Source organism: Camelina sativa, chromosome 6 (assembly GCF_000633955.1).
Source record: "Camelina sativa cultivar DH55 chromosome 6, Cs, whole genome shotgun sequence".
Taxonomy (NCBI): Eukaryota; Viridiplantae; Streptophyta; class Magnoliopsida; order Brassicales; family Brassicaceae; genus Camelina; species Camelina sativa.
Window position 1 is genome coordinate 21,731,157 of NC_025690.1, and position 14,831 is coordinate 21,745,987.

At 35.8% G+C, this 14,831-nt stretch overlaps 3 protein-coding genes across 6 annotated transcripts in view; 1 reads left to right on the plus strand and 2 right to left on the minus strand.

Annotated features, from left to right (window-relative positions):
* LOC104792813 (protein YIPF1 homolog) overlaps positions 1–2,498 on the minus strand; it is an 8,520-nt gene extending 6,022 nt beyond the window's left edge. The window contains exons 1-4 of the mRNA XM_010519042.2: positions 2,237–2,498; positions 1,712–1,769; positions 1,523–1,603; positions 218–317 (exon numbers count right to left, since the gene is read on the minus strand). Coding sequence (XP_010517344.1) covers positions 218–317; positions 1,523–1,603; positions 1,712–1,769; positions 2,237–2,290 — 293 coding nt within the window. The 5' untranslated portion in view covers positions 2,291–2,498. The remainder of the gene's footprint in view (positions 1–217; positions 318–1,522; positions 1,604–1,711; positions 1,770–2,236) is intronic.
* On the plus strand, positions 2,726–8,298 carry LOC104792815 (E3 ubiquitin-protein ligase HOS1-like). The gene is made up of 10 exons (XM_010519043.2): positions 2,726–2,978; positions 3,574–3,964; positions 4,298–4,432; positions 4,523–4,698; positions 4,978–5,379; positions 5,473–5,631; positions 5,786–6,277; positions 6,620–6,757; positions 6,989–7,635; positions 7,854–8,298. The coding sequence occupies exons 1-10, from the start codon at positions 2,889–2,891 to the stop codon at positions 8,032–8,034; spliced, it is 2,811 nt and encodes a 936-aa protein (XP_010517345.1). The 5' UTR covers positions 2,726–2,888; the 3' UTR covers positions 8,035–8,298.
* Positions 8,755–12,845, minus strand: LOC104792816 (protein DA1-related 2-like). Of its 4 annotated transcripts, none has more exons than XM_019247001.1 (12): positions 12,595–12,845; positions 12,368–12,522; positions 11,328–11,415; positions 11,096–11,213; positions 10,654–10,774; positions 10,443–10,526; positions 10,237–10,356; positions 9,921–10,133; positions 9,772–9,834; positions 9,528–9,643; positions 9,393–9,451; positions 8,755–9,201 (listed from the first exon to the last, which is right to left on the minus strand). In XM_019247001.1, the coding sequence occupies exons 1-12, from the start codon at positions 12,692–12,694 to the stop codon at positions 8,867–8,869; spliced, it is 1,572 nt and encodes a 523-aa protein (XP_019102546.1). In that variant the 5' UTR covers positions 12,695–12,845; the 3' UTR covers positions 8,755–8,866. The 4 variants fall into 4 exon arrangements, with proteins under 4 accessions (XP_019102546.1, XP_010517349.1, XP_010517347.1 ...); XM_010519047.1 differs by having other exon boundaries at positions 10,654–10,777; XM_010519045.1 differs by having other exon boundaries at positions 12,341–12,522.

A 14,831-nucleotide genomic window follows, 5' to 3' on the forward strand; every position in this document is an offset into this window, starting at 1 on the left:
AGACACCACTTAAAATGGTAACATGGTAACAAAGGAGCAGAAGATAACACTTAAAATGGTAACAAAGGAGCAGTGGACTGATTAAAGAAATCTCGCAACTCCAGTGCAATCACCAAGAAGTGTCAGAGGAGAAATGCATTAAAAGACTTACAAATCAGGGTTTGCATCAATCTTGTTGAAAAAATCTCCGCTAGTGGGATACAACGAGCTCATCAATCTGTTCAAAACAACGTCTGTGTCTACATCGAAGTACTGAGTATATGAGTAGACGTTAAAAAAGCCCTTCCAGTTGTTTGATGGCTGTTGTTCAGGTCCTTCTACAGGTGCAGATAAAATGAAGTAAATTATCATAGAGGGCAGAAAAGTTTAAAGGATCTTGACATGAATAAGCACTATTTTTAATCATCATACTGTTACGTAACGTATAACCTCAACACAATGAACAGTTCAAAGTTAGAATCAACATATGTTGTCTACATAAAAGTTCTTCTGACTAATCAAATATATGGTGACTACTGAGTACTGACAAATATATGTCTTAAGAAAAATGCCAAAAAGGAGTATTTTTCTTTACCTGTTGGGCTCTCAAGAGTTTGATAACCCTTTGAATTGCTTCCACGATTTGGTGGAAATATCTGCATGTTTGCAGAAGGGCCTACAATATTGCAAACACACAAGCAACACTCAAAAGTCTTTCACTACCGGAAAAAAAATCATTTTGCAAAAGATAGTTCAAGCAGCAAGTGAGCAAAAACAAACATACCTTCATTAACGCTTGCAATAGGTACATTTGTGCTTCTCTTGTCGTCGCCGATCACAGCCTTACCAAATAAAGGAATTAAGTAAGTAACATAGGGAAAGTGAATACATTCAATCGAAACATTAATCAAAGCGAAGTTTAGTCCCAAATGAAGCTATCATGCAAGCATCTAAACTCAGTTTTGGTATCTCATTAAACTTAGAAACTACTCAAGAACCCTTTTACAGATATAGAAAGCCAGTAACGCAACTAAGCAAATCGTGGATTGTTCTATGAGTCTGAGGCATCATAATGGACCGAGGAAACAAAAAAAGAAAGAAAAAAATCTGATTTTTTCTTTTTTCAACAATTCTGCTTCTTAATGACGATTCTAAAAACTGGAATTTTGTAACACTTGAGCCAGAACACAAACACACATGAACAAAAACAAAGAAAAAAAATGGATGAGATGCATCAAAAAGCCAAAAAATGTTAAATTTCACAAAGGATAACTCAATCGAAGCAATGGATATTTTTTACAACNTGAAGTAAATTATCATAGAGGGCAGAAAAGTTTAAAGGATCTTGACATGAATAAGCACTATTTTTAATCATCATACTGTTACGTAACGTATAACCTCAACACAATGAACAGTTCAAAGTTAGAATCAACATATGTTGTCTACATAAAAGTTCTTCTGACTAATCAAATATATGGTGACTACTGAGTACTGACAAATATATGTCTTAAGAAAAATGCCAAAAAGGAGTATTTTTCTTTACCTGTTGGGCTCTCAAGAGTTTGATAACCCTTTGAATTGCTTCCACGATTTGGTGGAAATATCTGCATGTTTGCAGAAGGGCCTACAATATTGCAAACACACAAGCAACACTCAAAAGTCTTTCACTACCGGAAAAAAAATCATTTTGCAAAAGATAGTTCAAGCAGCAAGTGAGCAAAAACAAACATACCTTCATTAACGCTTGCAATAGGTACATTTGTGCTTCTCTTGTCGTCGCCGATCACAGCCTTACCAAATAAAGGAATTAAGTAAGTAACATAGGGAAAGTGAATACATTCAATCGAAACATTAATCAAAGCGAAGTTTAGTCCCAAATGAAGCTATCATGCAAGCATCTAAACTCAGTTTTGGTATCTCATTAAACTTAGAAACTACTCAAGAACCCTTTTACAGATATAGAAAGCCAGTAACGCAACTAAGCAAATCGTGGATTGTTCTATGAGTCTGAGGCATCATAATGGACCGAGGAAACAAAAAAAGAAAGAAAAAAATCTGATTTTTTCTTTTTTCAACAATTCTGCTTCTTAATGACGATTCTAAAAACTGGAATTTTGTAACACTTGAGCCAGAACACAAACACACATGAACAAAAACAAAGAAAAAAAATGGATGAGATGCATCAAAAAGCCAAAAAATGTTAAATTTCACAAAGGATAACTCAATCGAAGCAATGGATATTTTTTACAACACTTACAGGAACTGAACCAAGCAAATGACTCGTCTGTAGATTAGCGAACGACTCATCCATCGAATCCAAACAAAAGAGAAAAGAAAATATCAAAAGCAAAGCTTAGAAGAGCCTCTCTTCTAATCTCTCATTCACGATAAGATCGGAGAAAGAAAAAGGAAAAAAAAAAAGATCGTCCCTTTCTCTTAATTTGTAAGGTTTCTGAGTTTTTTTTCCTTTTCTTGCTTCTTCTCTCCTCCGTCCGTCGTCGTACGTGGAAGCAATTGGGAAAGGAAGAAACACGAGAAAGACTAAGAGAGACCAATCCACGTGCTTTTTTAGAAAGTGGGTACACGCGCCACTCACTTTTTCACACGTGTTTGCCGCCACTGGGCCTATACGATCACAAGATCCACAAGAAAGAAGACTTTCAAAAAGGCCCATATTTAAAACTTGACCCGAATTGAATTATCCGACCCGTCGGAGGAGCGTCGCGAGGATTATTCACTCTTAACAGTTCTTTGTCTTCCTTCCCTCCCGAGAAAAGCTTAATGGAGCCCTAGACTGACTGGTTTTATCACTTCGCCAACATCACTATAGCTCTCTTTTCACCAACCACGCTTTCTTTCTCTTCTAGCTCCGCTTTTTTATTTTGATATCTGTTTCTTCACCGGAGAAGATGGATACGAGACAAATCAATGGTTCTGCCACCGCCGCGAGATCGATATCTCTTCTTAAGCAGCCTGATTACAGTAGCAAGCCTGTTCAGGTTTCTTCCTCTTGATACTTTTTTCTTTCTTTATTCACTGGAATCGTTTAGCTCAGGTGTTGAGATATCTCTAGGTGCTTTGTTTTTTTTAGCCTCTCTTCATCTTCCGGTTAAATGGGGTTTTGGGAGAGCTTGTGTCAAAATTACGGATTTATTAGTGTTTGTTTACGCTGTTCGTGGGTTTTGTGAATCGTTTGTATTCCCTTAGATATATTTTTCTAGAGGCATTGTTGGTTTCTGAATGTAGTATCTAACACTATGGAAGCATTTTGGATGACTTTGGTTTTAGAAATGGTGACTATTTTTTTTTGTGTCAAAATCAACATAGGATTTAAAGCATTGGCAGCAGTTTCATGTTGAATTTTCAGGTGCTTGTTGTGTTTTAGGGTAGTTTTTGGGATCTAATTTCTCTTGCCTTATAGTTAAGGCAGTCATCTTAGTCTTATTTCATTTTGAAAAATTAAGATGATTACTGGGTTGGCCTGGTGAATACGTAGTGCAGTTGGATGTTTTATATATTTAGTCATGAAAGTTGAACTGAAGGTTTTAGAATTGGTGTTTGCTTTAGTATAAGTTAATTTCTTGTTTGTTACAGGAGGCGTTGAAACATTTGGCATATATCAACCTCAGAGAATTGTGTAATGAGGCGAAGATTGAGCGATGTCGTGCAACAAGAGATTTGGCAAGCTGTGGACGGTTTGTGAACTATGTGTTAAACCCTTGTGGGCATGCTTCCTTGTGCACAGAGTGTTGTCAGAGGTGTGATGTTTGTCCAATCTGTAGAAGTCCACTACCAAAACTTGGAGATAAGCTTCGGCTTCGTCTCTATCATGAATGTGTTGAAGCTGGTCTAATTTCCCGAACCAATGAAGAGGCGTCAGAGGATTCGGATGAGGATGGACATCAATTGACAGCTGATGTTCTTCGCCTTTATTCTCTGTTTGATGTTGCCATGAACAACAATCTTATATCGGTGGTGTGCCATTGTATCTATCAGTGTCATTTATGCTCGCTCTCAGATATTTGCATTTAGTCTTTAGTTTCCTGTTTGATATTCCAAGAATCTCGTATAGATTTCTTCTAAGCATGTGTTGTCTCATTTACAGCTGTGACCCCAAATCTCATTATGAAAAGGCATGTTCAATAAGAAACTGTGTTTATATGAGGAATCTTGTACTGATAGGTTCATGTAGTTCTAGGTAGTTCTTGTTTCCTGCCCCTCACTGATGGGCAAAATGTGCATAGTTTTTTTTGTCTTTCTCTAAGAGTTATTTTATGTTCGATATATTATTGACATCTCCTTGACAGAAAATGAATAGATATCACCAATGTCTGTATGGATGAGACAGCTGTATCTAGTGACCCGGTCATTGCTTTCTTGCTGGATGAAGTTGTTGTCAAAGATTGGGTCAAACGTACATTCCGGAGCATCTTAGCTGATCTTCAAGAAATCTGTATCCTTTGAGCTGTTTATATTTCTCTGTTTCTTAAGCCAGTATATGTGTGCCCCTTGGGGTCTGTCTATCTTTAATATTGGTTCTCAGATACTCTTGAAACAAAAGAGATGCAAGCGTGGTTAGATAAACTACTAAAGTGTTCGAAACAGGTGGCTGGCATATGTAGTGTCCTTGAAGTTATGGAATCAGCTTTTAAGAGTTCCGTTTCATCTCAGCTTCAAGATGTGCAGAAGCTTAGGGAGAACATTGGTAAAACAAAGCAGGTCAGCTAAGATATTACTCTTTTGATATCCAAACAACTTTGCAAAAGTATGCTTGAATAACTCTCTTTACTTCCCAAGAACTGTACACTGAAGTGTCCTCTGTGCATTGTGTTTTTGTCATTAGCATATTAGTGAATGGGTATATTTTAACCTTATCTTTATATGACATGCTAAAAGATATCCAGGGATAAACCGTATATCTTCTGATCAGAGAGTGTTTTAACTATATCAGCTCTAGCTTGTGGTGTGCTTACACTATTGTTTTTTATTATATTTCAGCATCTGGACATAATGGTTTGGTGCATAAGACACGGATTTCTGGATGATGTGAGGTCTCGATATTCTAATTTCACGTCGTGGAATGCCCTTGTACTTGAAAGAAAATCAAATGCAATTAAGCGTGCATGGCCTGATGCTGTAGACCAGTCCTCAGATTGCAATGTACAGGGTGCTTCCCTCTTTATTGAGGATGCTTTAGAAAATCTTGAGAGAGAGCCAGAGTACGGTCAGGAAATAGGGGCAGACCTAGAAGTTGGATGTTTACAGAAGGATAAGAGATCATTTCTTAGATCCAAAATAGAGGGAACGTCAGGGTCTTATCCATTTGAGAATCTTAGAACTGCTGCTGACATACTCTTTTTACATGGCGGTTCAGATTTGGTTGTTGCGAAGCAAGCAATTGTATCCTTTTGTCATCGCCTATGTTTCACATTACATTGCACTAACCCTTCCCTTGCTTTTTATTCTTCGCTGGTTTCCTTAACCAGGAGATAGTTTCTTTATTACCTGTTTGATCGGCATTGGACTACCCCTGAAAAATATTGGAAGCACATTATAGATGATTTTGCTGCTACCTTTGGCATAACCAGGCATTCATTGCTGGAGTCTTTTGTATTTTATCTCCTCGATGATCACTCAGAGGAGGCACTCCAGGTACCTTTTGGCATTACCAGGGAAAACATATGTAAATATGTATTCTTGTGCATGTTTGATCGCTGGAATATACGTATGATAAACTATACATTGTGACAAACACCATATATTTAGAAATTGGTGTAGCTTACAAACTTTCCAAATTATATTTCAGGAGGCTTGTAGGATTCTTCCTGAAATATGTGGTCCAGAAACCTACCCCAAGGTTGCGCAAGTCCTGTTGGAGAGGGAAAACCCTGAAACAGCTCTTATGGTCTTGCGTTGGTCTGGTCGTGACGGCGTATCAGAATTGGTTTCAATTGGTGAAGCTGTTACTGCTATTCGTGTGAGAGTGGAATGTGGTCTTCTGAGTGAAGCATTCACATACCAAAGGACACTCTGCTTGAAAGTAAAGGAAAATAAATTGAAAAATGGAGCTGTGATTCATGTGTCCGATGATCCAGACAGCTGGAGTTGGACAGAATGGATGGAGATACTAGTCAACGAATTCTGCTGTCTTTCTATTAGGAGAAACTTGGTTGATCGAATCATTGAGTTACCATGGAACCCAAATGAGGAGAAATATCTGCACAGATGCTTATTGGATTCTGCAACTGATGACCCGTCATCAGCTGTGGGTAGTCTTTTGGTTGTCTTTTATCTTCAGGTTAGTAACTTCACTTGAACAACTTGGGCTGAGAATGGTTTGTCTGCACTAGAGTAGCTTTGAAAATAGTCAAATAAATTTCATTAGGGATCTCAATGGTGACTCTACAATTAGCTCATCCTACTAGATATTGGTATATTTTCATGTATTTGCTGTCTAGACTTTAAAAATCTTTTATAATTTGAGCTTGATGTTGAGAGTAATGAACAAGCATTAAGTTATTTGAACAACCAGGCAATCAGTATCACTATAAGCTCTGCTTATTCTCTGAAGAATTCGTATATTATTGGGTATTTTGGTCTTTCTTTGACTGGACATTACTGGTTGTTCACATTGCTGCAGCGCTACCGCTACATCCAGGCATACCAAGTCGATCTTAAGCTCCAGAAAATTGAGGAGGGTTTTTTATCCGACATTCGAATTGGGGAAGAAGTTATGTTCAGAATGCAATCGCAGAGTCGTTGGAGAAAAGAGTTAGTTGTAAGTATTGCAGCCACCTTTCCATGTACAAGTGGATCCTTCCACTTTTCCTTTTAAAAGCTACATCCTCATATTTCCACCTTCTTGCATAGTGCTTAGTAGCCTCTTGATACTTGCAGGATTGTCAAATATTTCTGAATCTTGAATGTTCTATGTGTGTGCAATATTACTTGATATTGGCTATTCAACTTGACATTTATACCCTCCTGTGTCTCTGTTGCTCTGAAACAGGATAGATCCATAGATATACTTCCAGTAATTCAGCAGCAGCAAGTTAGATCTGGACAATTTTCTGAGATGGAAGATACCTCTGAAAGTGCTTCTGAAGGAGCAAAAAACTCTAATCTTGCTGATGCAACTGAGATGATTACTTCTTCAGTTCCCGTTTCTAATAATTCTGTATTTCTCCAGCGGGCTAACAATGCCGACACTAGAGAGCCAATGGCTAATAATGGTAGTCCATTTCAACCCGGTCATTTGATAGGAAACGCTTCCCTTGATATCTCCCATGGAAGGTTATTTACAAGCGCAAATAGAGGACAAAAGAGTGAAGTTAGAAGCACAACTAAGGCACTGACATTTGGTGAAGTGTCAACTCCGTTCAAAGATCTGAACAGAGCGCGTGGTAACAGCCAGCTTAAAGGAAAAAGGACTGAAGAAACCTCTCCAGAGACAAATGTTGATAGATTCATGGAGAATAATATGAGCTCTCCTTATCTCCGCCGAGTCACAGCTAACAATCCTGTAACAGTGAAACCTAGCAGCAACCATCTCAATGGATCTGTACAGAAACCGGAATCAACCTTTTTTGGCACAAGGATGCAACCGGACAGAGATAACTTTAATGATTTGGATGATCCAATGGACATGTCATCAAGGTACATTTCCTTTCTTCTTTATAGCCTAGCCTTTTTTCTTTATGCTTCAATCATGCCATTAAAGTAGTGGACACTGGTATTGTGTGGTATAAAACACTTGTTGCCGTTTGGTTTAAAAATAAAGTCCTGAGGAATTTCCGGTTTGGTTCTTTCGTCCACAGCTTCTAATCTTTATACTGGATTAGCTACATATCAATTGTGTGTATCATGAATTGCAGCTTCAAAGACAACACAAATGCCGTGGCCACGGAGAGCAGGAATAACAGTGGCGGATTGAGGTGGCGGTCAGATGAAACAAGTGAGGATGAAGATGAACCGAACTTGGGCATGGAAGCGATGACTAATTTTGGTTCCATGCAGGTTAAGGGAAGAAGGAGACGTAGATTCGCTGCAAGATGAAATATAACAAACACTCAAAAAAAGATCATTGTCAATTCTGTTAAGCATCACCGAGAGCAAGTTGTGTAAAGAGGGAGAGATAGGTACAGTGAGCTTCGTTCTCCTGATTATTTTTTTTGTGCCTGGGAAATGATATGATTTTTGAATTTTGTGTTTCACTGTTTTTCTTGTTTAGTTTTCCTTTCTAGACATTTTTTCTCGGATATCATTTTAATGAGGAGAAGAAATTAATGATGAGTATGTTTAAAATTTTACGTTGGTAAAGTTGCATGGTGTATATTTTTTTTTGTCCCTCACGTCTTTATTGTTGACTTTTTAAAAATATTTAGCAAAACGTTTTGTCCAAGTTTCCCGATATAAACAAAAACCTAAACCCCCTGAACTCTCTTTCTCTGTTTCTGCCTTCGATCTGGATTCAAATTCATAATCTCATCTTGGGTTTTTTGGTGTTCCTTAATTTATTCCCCTAGGTCTAAAGTTTGCTTCTTGTTTCTTGAGTTTTACCAAAATTTGCTTCAAGAATTAGCTGCTTTGTAGGACTCGTGTTCTTATTGTTTAAGTTTCATATTTTTGAAATACATCCATTTGTTAGTAATTTCTTGGTGTTAGCTTGGCAATAAAGACTTTTTATAAATATGCTTAGTATCCAATCATTGTTCTTATAAAATCTCCAAACAACAAATCTCCCCATTCAAAATCTAAGGGGAGATAAAGTCTATCTTGAGATTCAATTCAAAGTTAAAATAAGCCTTGTGTGATCCATCCAATATCCAAATCAAGATCATATGGCAAGATAACACCAGAACATTAAATTTGAAAGTCACTGATAGGATCACAAAGGAAAAGTTCCAGTGTAGCGGATATGGTCGAGAGTGGGACGCAGACCGTACTTACAAACCGCTGCATTTGCTGCTCTGAAACCTCCTCCATAAGCTGGAGATGCATCATGAGCTATCTGATGCTTAAAGAACTCTCCAAGTTTCTTCTCCACGTTTGATTTCCCTCCTTTCTTGTTAGAAGATGATGATGATGATGATGGCATGGCCGCCGATGCTGTTGAAGGCAAGTTTCTTGATGAAGTATCTGAGAGAACCTCAGATTCAAGCCACATGTAAGAGAGGACTTGGCAGATTCCTTCCTCTACCTCAGGGTTAAGGTTCCTATACCCTAATAGAAACAAGAAATTAAAAGATGTTAAATATTGCTTTTAATTATGGTTATAAGCTTATATATCAACATTGATGGTGCATATAACTACATAATATGATATAATTTAAAATACTTGTATATTTCTAACTTATATTTCAAGTTTTTTTATAACTAAAATACCTAAATCCAAAACAATGTATAGTATGTACCTTTGAGCCTTAGCCATCCGTGCATGAGCTCATGGGCGAGAATTGCTCCGGTTAGTAACCTTCATCCAAAAGCCATTAGGTAAGTAGTCAATTACTGTCAAAAAAACTAATTTGAGAATTGAGTTAGTATAGTACCTTGGGAGGCCATAAAGAACTAAAATCGCAGTGACTTCACATTTGCGTATTAGCTTTTGAGGCTGAGTTCTCATACCAACAAGACGGTGAGCACCAAGTCTCGGTCTTCTAAGAACCTGTAAAGAACCAAAAAAAAATATATATATATATATATATATATATATATATATAACAGAGCAAAATAAAATCATTGTTTAGAATCAGAAGGTAATTAAGTTTCCGAGGAGAGTTTGAAAAGACTTACACTTGTAACCGTTTGTTCTTCTGACAAGCATAAACCTCTTGTCTCAGGCATGTGATGGTATCCCTGTGAAACATACAGATAACTTTAACTGTAATTTGATAGAAGCGCTTACAAAAATTATTTGTGTAAGTAAAAATATCGAAACTTACGTTTTTCTCTCCTACGATAGCATCATTGAGAGCTTCTCTTTGAACAAGAAGCATAGGAATCTGTTGATCAAGTTTCATGTACATTCCTTCGTAATAGTCTCTTATCGCGTGGTAAAGCGGTTGACACTCTCCAGTATCGGTTATCGCGGTTTCCATACATTCTAAACACAAACTTCTCCCATCATCTAACGTGTAATATCTCACATCCCATGACTTCATGGATCACAACATACAAGTAAAAAAACATGAAATTGATTTGTAAAAAAAAAGTAAAAATAGATATGGACTTATGAACGATTAATATGTATTTGATTACCTCCAAGCGTTCACAGCTACAACAACGAGCGGTTTTATCGTATTCGTGAGCCGGGCAATACTTTTGGTTCCAAAACGGATGGCATCGATACTCGATCAAACCAGCATCATTAGTTGGAATCTGAGGAGGCGATTATTAAAAAGTGAAAAAATATATAGATGACGTTATATTTAAGAATTTAACAAGGTGATTGTATAGTTGCTTACAAAATGGTGACAAACTTCGCATTTGGGATGAGTAAGCTCTTTGAAACAAAGCTTATGATAGGGTTTGGTTCCTGACAGAGAGAACTTGAATCAAGAGAGAAGGCAAACACACAGAACCTTAGTCTGTTAGTCACTTCGAAACGACATTAACACAAATTAAGAGTATTATTATATAAGTACATGTATTTGTGTGTGTGTGTATAATATATACCTCATGCTCAGTGATAGCGTAACCACAAGAGTGGCAACAGAAGCATTCAGGATGAAAGAATGTACCCATGCATCCTAGATAGTTACCCATTCCAATATCACGATTGCAACCACCGCATATTCTACTAAAAATCACGCAAACAACGTTACCGAATGTGCTATTGGAAAATAGCTGCTTAATAATTTATATTCTCTAAGATAGTATTATCATCAAATCAATTTTTAAGAATTTATATAATTTTTTTTAGTTTAATAATTTTTATAATTTCCAGTTCACGATTAAAAGTTAGATTTATTAGGATAATTCGTGATGTGGAGTTTCTATGGTTGAACTAATTATGCTACTATATATAAACAACCCAATTTTTTTTTTTCTATATGAATATTCTTAAGATGAAGAGAATGTATTTTTTTTAATAAAGGGAATATGCATTTTGTTATACCTTTGTCTTCGTCTGCATTGATAGGAAGGATCATACGGTGGAATGAAGGATGATGGATTCAAGCCACCGTGAAAAGGCCTTGGAAAATCTCGATTGTTATCCGTAGACCAACCGTACCCTGCGCATTTGTTTTCACAATTAAAAAAAAAAAGTCAGTCTATTATCAGTGTAATAGAATAACGTTTTTAATGGACTAGTCTAATTTGAATTCATGAACGTAGATAGAGTTTACCATGTGGGCGCTTCCTGTCGTCGGCTAGAGAAAGTGAAATTGCACGGTCGAGTTCTTCTTTGTCCCGTCCACCTCTCGACCGATCATCCTGTGATTCGTTATTCATTGACATGACCATCCAAAAAATTGTTTATAATGGCATCAAGAAAAAGAAAAAAAGCTGATGAAACGAATTAGCATATTTCAGATTAGAATAATAATTCCACCACCAAATTAAATATAAATTTCACCTTTTAAAAGATTCATATATATGATCACAGCTAAAAATTACTGGTAGTGCTTAAGGGTATCAAATTAGGTTGACAGAAAAAAAAAAAGGTATCAAAATAGGCCACCTCAATCCAATCCCAACTCTATCATCAAGTACCAAATTTTTTTTTGTGTTCATGGATTTAATTTATGGATTTAAATTCTATTCCTAACCAATGAGCTAGGTAGTTCAAAAAAAAAATGTTGTTTTTTATATAAGAATTAAAGTACCCTAATAGCTGACTATAAAAAATTAGAAATTAATACTAATTAACAATCATATTAAAGCATAAATAATAAATAAGTATTATTATTAGAAAAGTTTATTCACATAACATTGGAATCTAATCCGTATTATTCATGAAAATGAATCGGAAATATCTCAACTCGGTAATAGAAAACCAATTACCAAAAGAAAATATCTCAACTTGGCCCATTAATTAATACTCCTTATTGAGCCAAACTATAAACCGATCTCAAGGCCACATTGTCACATCATCTTATTTTGAGCATCAAAACCCAACGAGACTTATGACAAGTGAGAAATGGACCAACTCATTCATGGATGTGACAATCTTACAGAATGTACAAGACCCGTGATATTTCAAAGAAAACAAGTTTTAAAAAGAAAACAGTAGTAATATTCACATGTCTTTTGTATAATGCTTTAATATGAATAATCGCACGCCTATAGTATACGTGTAAATTTCTAAAAAAGAAAAAAAAATGATGTTTATAAATTAAATGAGTATACAATAATTTACCAAAGAAGAAGGAGGTAGAGGAAAGACCATATTCTCGTCCTCTTGAAACTGAGGAGGATGGTGATTAGTGCGAGCTGCACCACTACCACCATTTGAGCCACTCTTGAAAAGCTTACTCACCCATTTCATCAACTTCCATTTCTTATCTCTATATGTCGACGAAGATGACGACCCAACTTCCCCTGATATAATCAAAACGTTAGGTTACACTTTGAAAACGTATAGGAAGAAAGAAAGGAGAAGAAAAAACGCACCGAAGATACAAGGATTGGAGATATGGCTGACACGAGCAACACCGTAGGAAGAAGAAGAAGGAGAAGAAGAAGAAGAAGAGGAGGAGGAAGAAGAATCCATGAAGGAGGAAAGAATGGCCCACACGTGCTTTTATATATCCTTGAAAACGTGTGAGTAAAGCGAAAACGACGGCCGGAGAGAGAAGCAAAGAAAAGAAGAGGAAGAGGAGGAAGAAGAAGAAGAGGGAAGAGGGAAGAAGAAGAAGAACAAGAAGAAGAAGTTATAAGTCATTAAAATGTTATTAGAGAATTAAAACATATATGAAAAGAGAAGAAAGAAAGAGAGAATCTTTGCAGAAGAGATCGGGCTAAAAAAAATTTAAAAAGAAAAAAGAAAAGGAAGAGATGCTTAGCTTCTGAAAGGAAAGGAACAGAGAGAAAGAGATGTTTTTTCTAAGAGAATATCTTTTTTTTTTTGTTTAACATGTCTTTTTGGGTTTTGCTGAGGCGGAGAATCCTCAAACAACGGTGTTGCGAGGAGGAGGATAGTTGAAAACTTGTAACCTTTTCTTTTGTATCATTTAAATTATCAAAATACCAAAAAAGTGAGTTTTGTGTTTACGAAAAGTTAAAAAATTCTTCTTTTTGGGTTTTGATGGAGACCGCTTGTCCCGTTGGTTCTAACTTTGGTTTAGTTTGATTTTTTTTTTTTTTTCATTGTTTTGAAAAAGAGTCAATTGGCACACTAGACCTAAAATGATAGAAAGATTTAGACATCAAACATGTTAAATACGAACTAATTATAAGTTTATAACACAATGTTTACGCTATACCGGCTTATTACGAAAGTCCTAGCTAGTGTAATCTAACGATAAAGATGCGCTTTTGCAACGTTAGCACACAGACAACTTTAATATGGCAATTAAAACTTTTATGACATACAAACGACGGACCAACCCTTTTATCTATATTATTATAATCTGAGGCATCAATCTAATAGGAAGGTCGTGACCGGCGATGACGCAGCAAAGGTGAAAGAGGCTTCAAAGTGGAATCAGACACCCAATTTTTACAGAACAAAAGCCTAACCCTATTGCCATTTTTTAAAGTTATTTTTCTTGAGATTACATTTTTTTTTATGAATCAAAATTAATATAGTGGATTAAAAACAGCAGAGATCAAATCTAGCTTTTTTTTTTTTTTTGTTCAGGGACAGTTTCCACCTTGAGATCTGACCATTTCTTTATCAACTTGCTAAAGTCGATCTCTGTATGGACGATCCATAACTTATTTTTATTAAGGCTGCTTATTTTTGGGAATCCTCACTTAAAGAATACTGATCCTTTTCTTTCTTTCTCTGTTTTTTTTTTCTTTTCTTATCAAGTTATATAGTTTATCTCAAGTATATAATAATATATACCCCATAATAGATTTAAGCTAATTTTCACCAGAAGAAGAAAATGTTAAAATATATTTTAAACGAATGTGTTTAATTAGTTTATACCTCATCACTATATGCGTCAGCTAATTTTACAACTGAAATTGGTTGAACAAATGTGTTTATTCTAGTTCAACACGAATTTATTGAAACCTTGATATCCATAATTTTATCAAGTTGTTTAAAAATGATAAAAAAATTTGTAACAAAATTAATGTGTATATATATACGTCGAAGAAAAACGTGAGGCTATTGGCTGAGATTGAGTANAAAAAAAAAAAAAAAAAAAATCCAAGATACGATGCATTTGTCTTTAATCATGCAACTAAAAATCCAAGAATTTACTTTTCTTTTTATCTCATATGCATGCATATGAGACATCTTATCCAAGTATATTACAAATCGTTAACTTTGTACCTGTAAAGATTTTTGTTAGGTGGAAAAAAAAAAGCCTCGAGAGAAGAAGAAACGTGGATTTGAGTTGGAAAGAATAAATCAAAAACCTTTTCAGCTTTTCACGATATATATTCACCCAAACAAAAAAAAAACTTTTACGATCGAAAAGAAAAGAGAGACTTATCGTCATTGGACTATGGGCTCTTTTAACCCTCAATACAAAGTAACCTTGTAGTTGGACTAATACATAGCCCATTAACAATTGAGATATATAGCCCATTTTGAGGACTTTTAGAAAACGACGCCGTCACTTGTCATTCATCATCACCATTCCTCTGGGTTTTTCTTATTTCAAAGGTTTTTGTTTATTTTTAGTTAATTTTCGTCTCCGTCTCCATCACTTTTTTTTTTTTTTTTTTTTTTA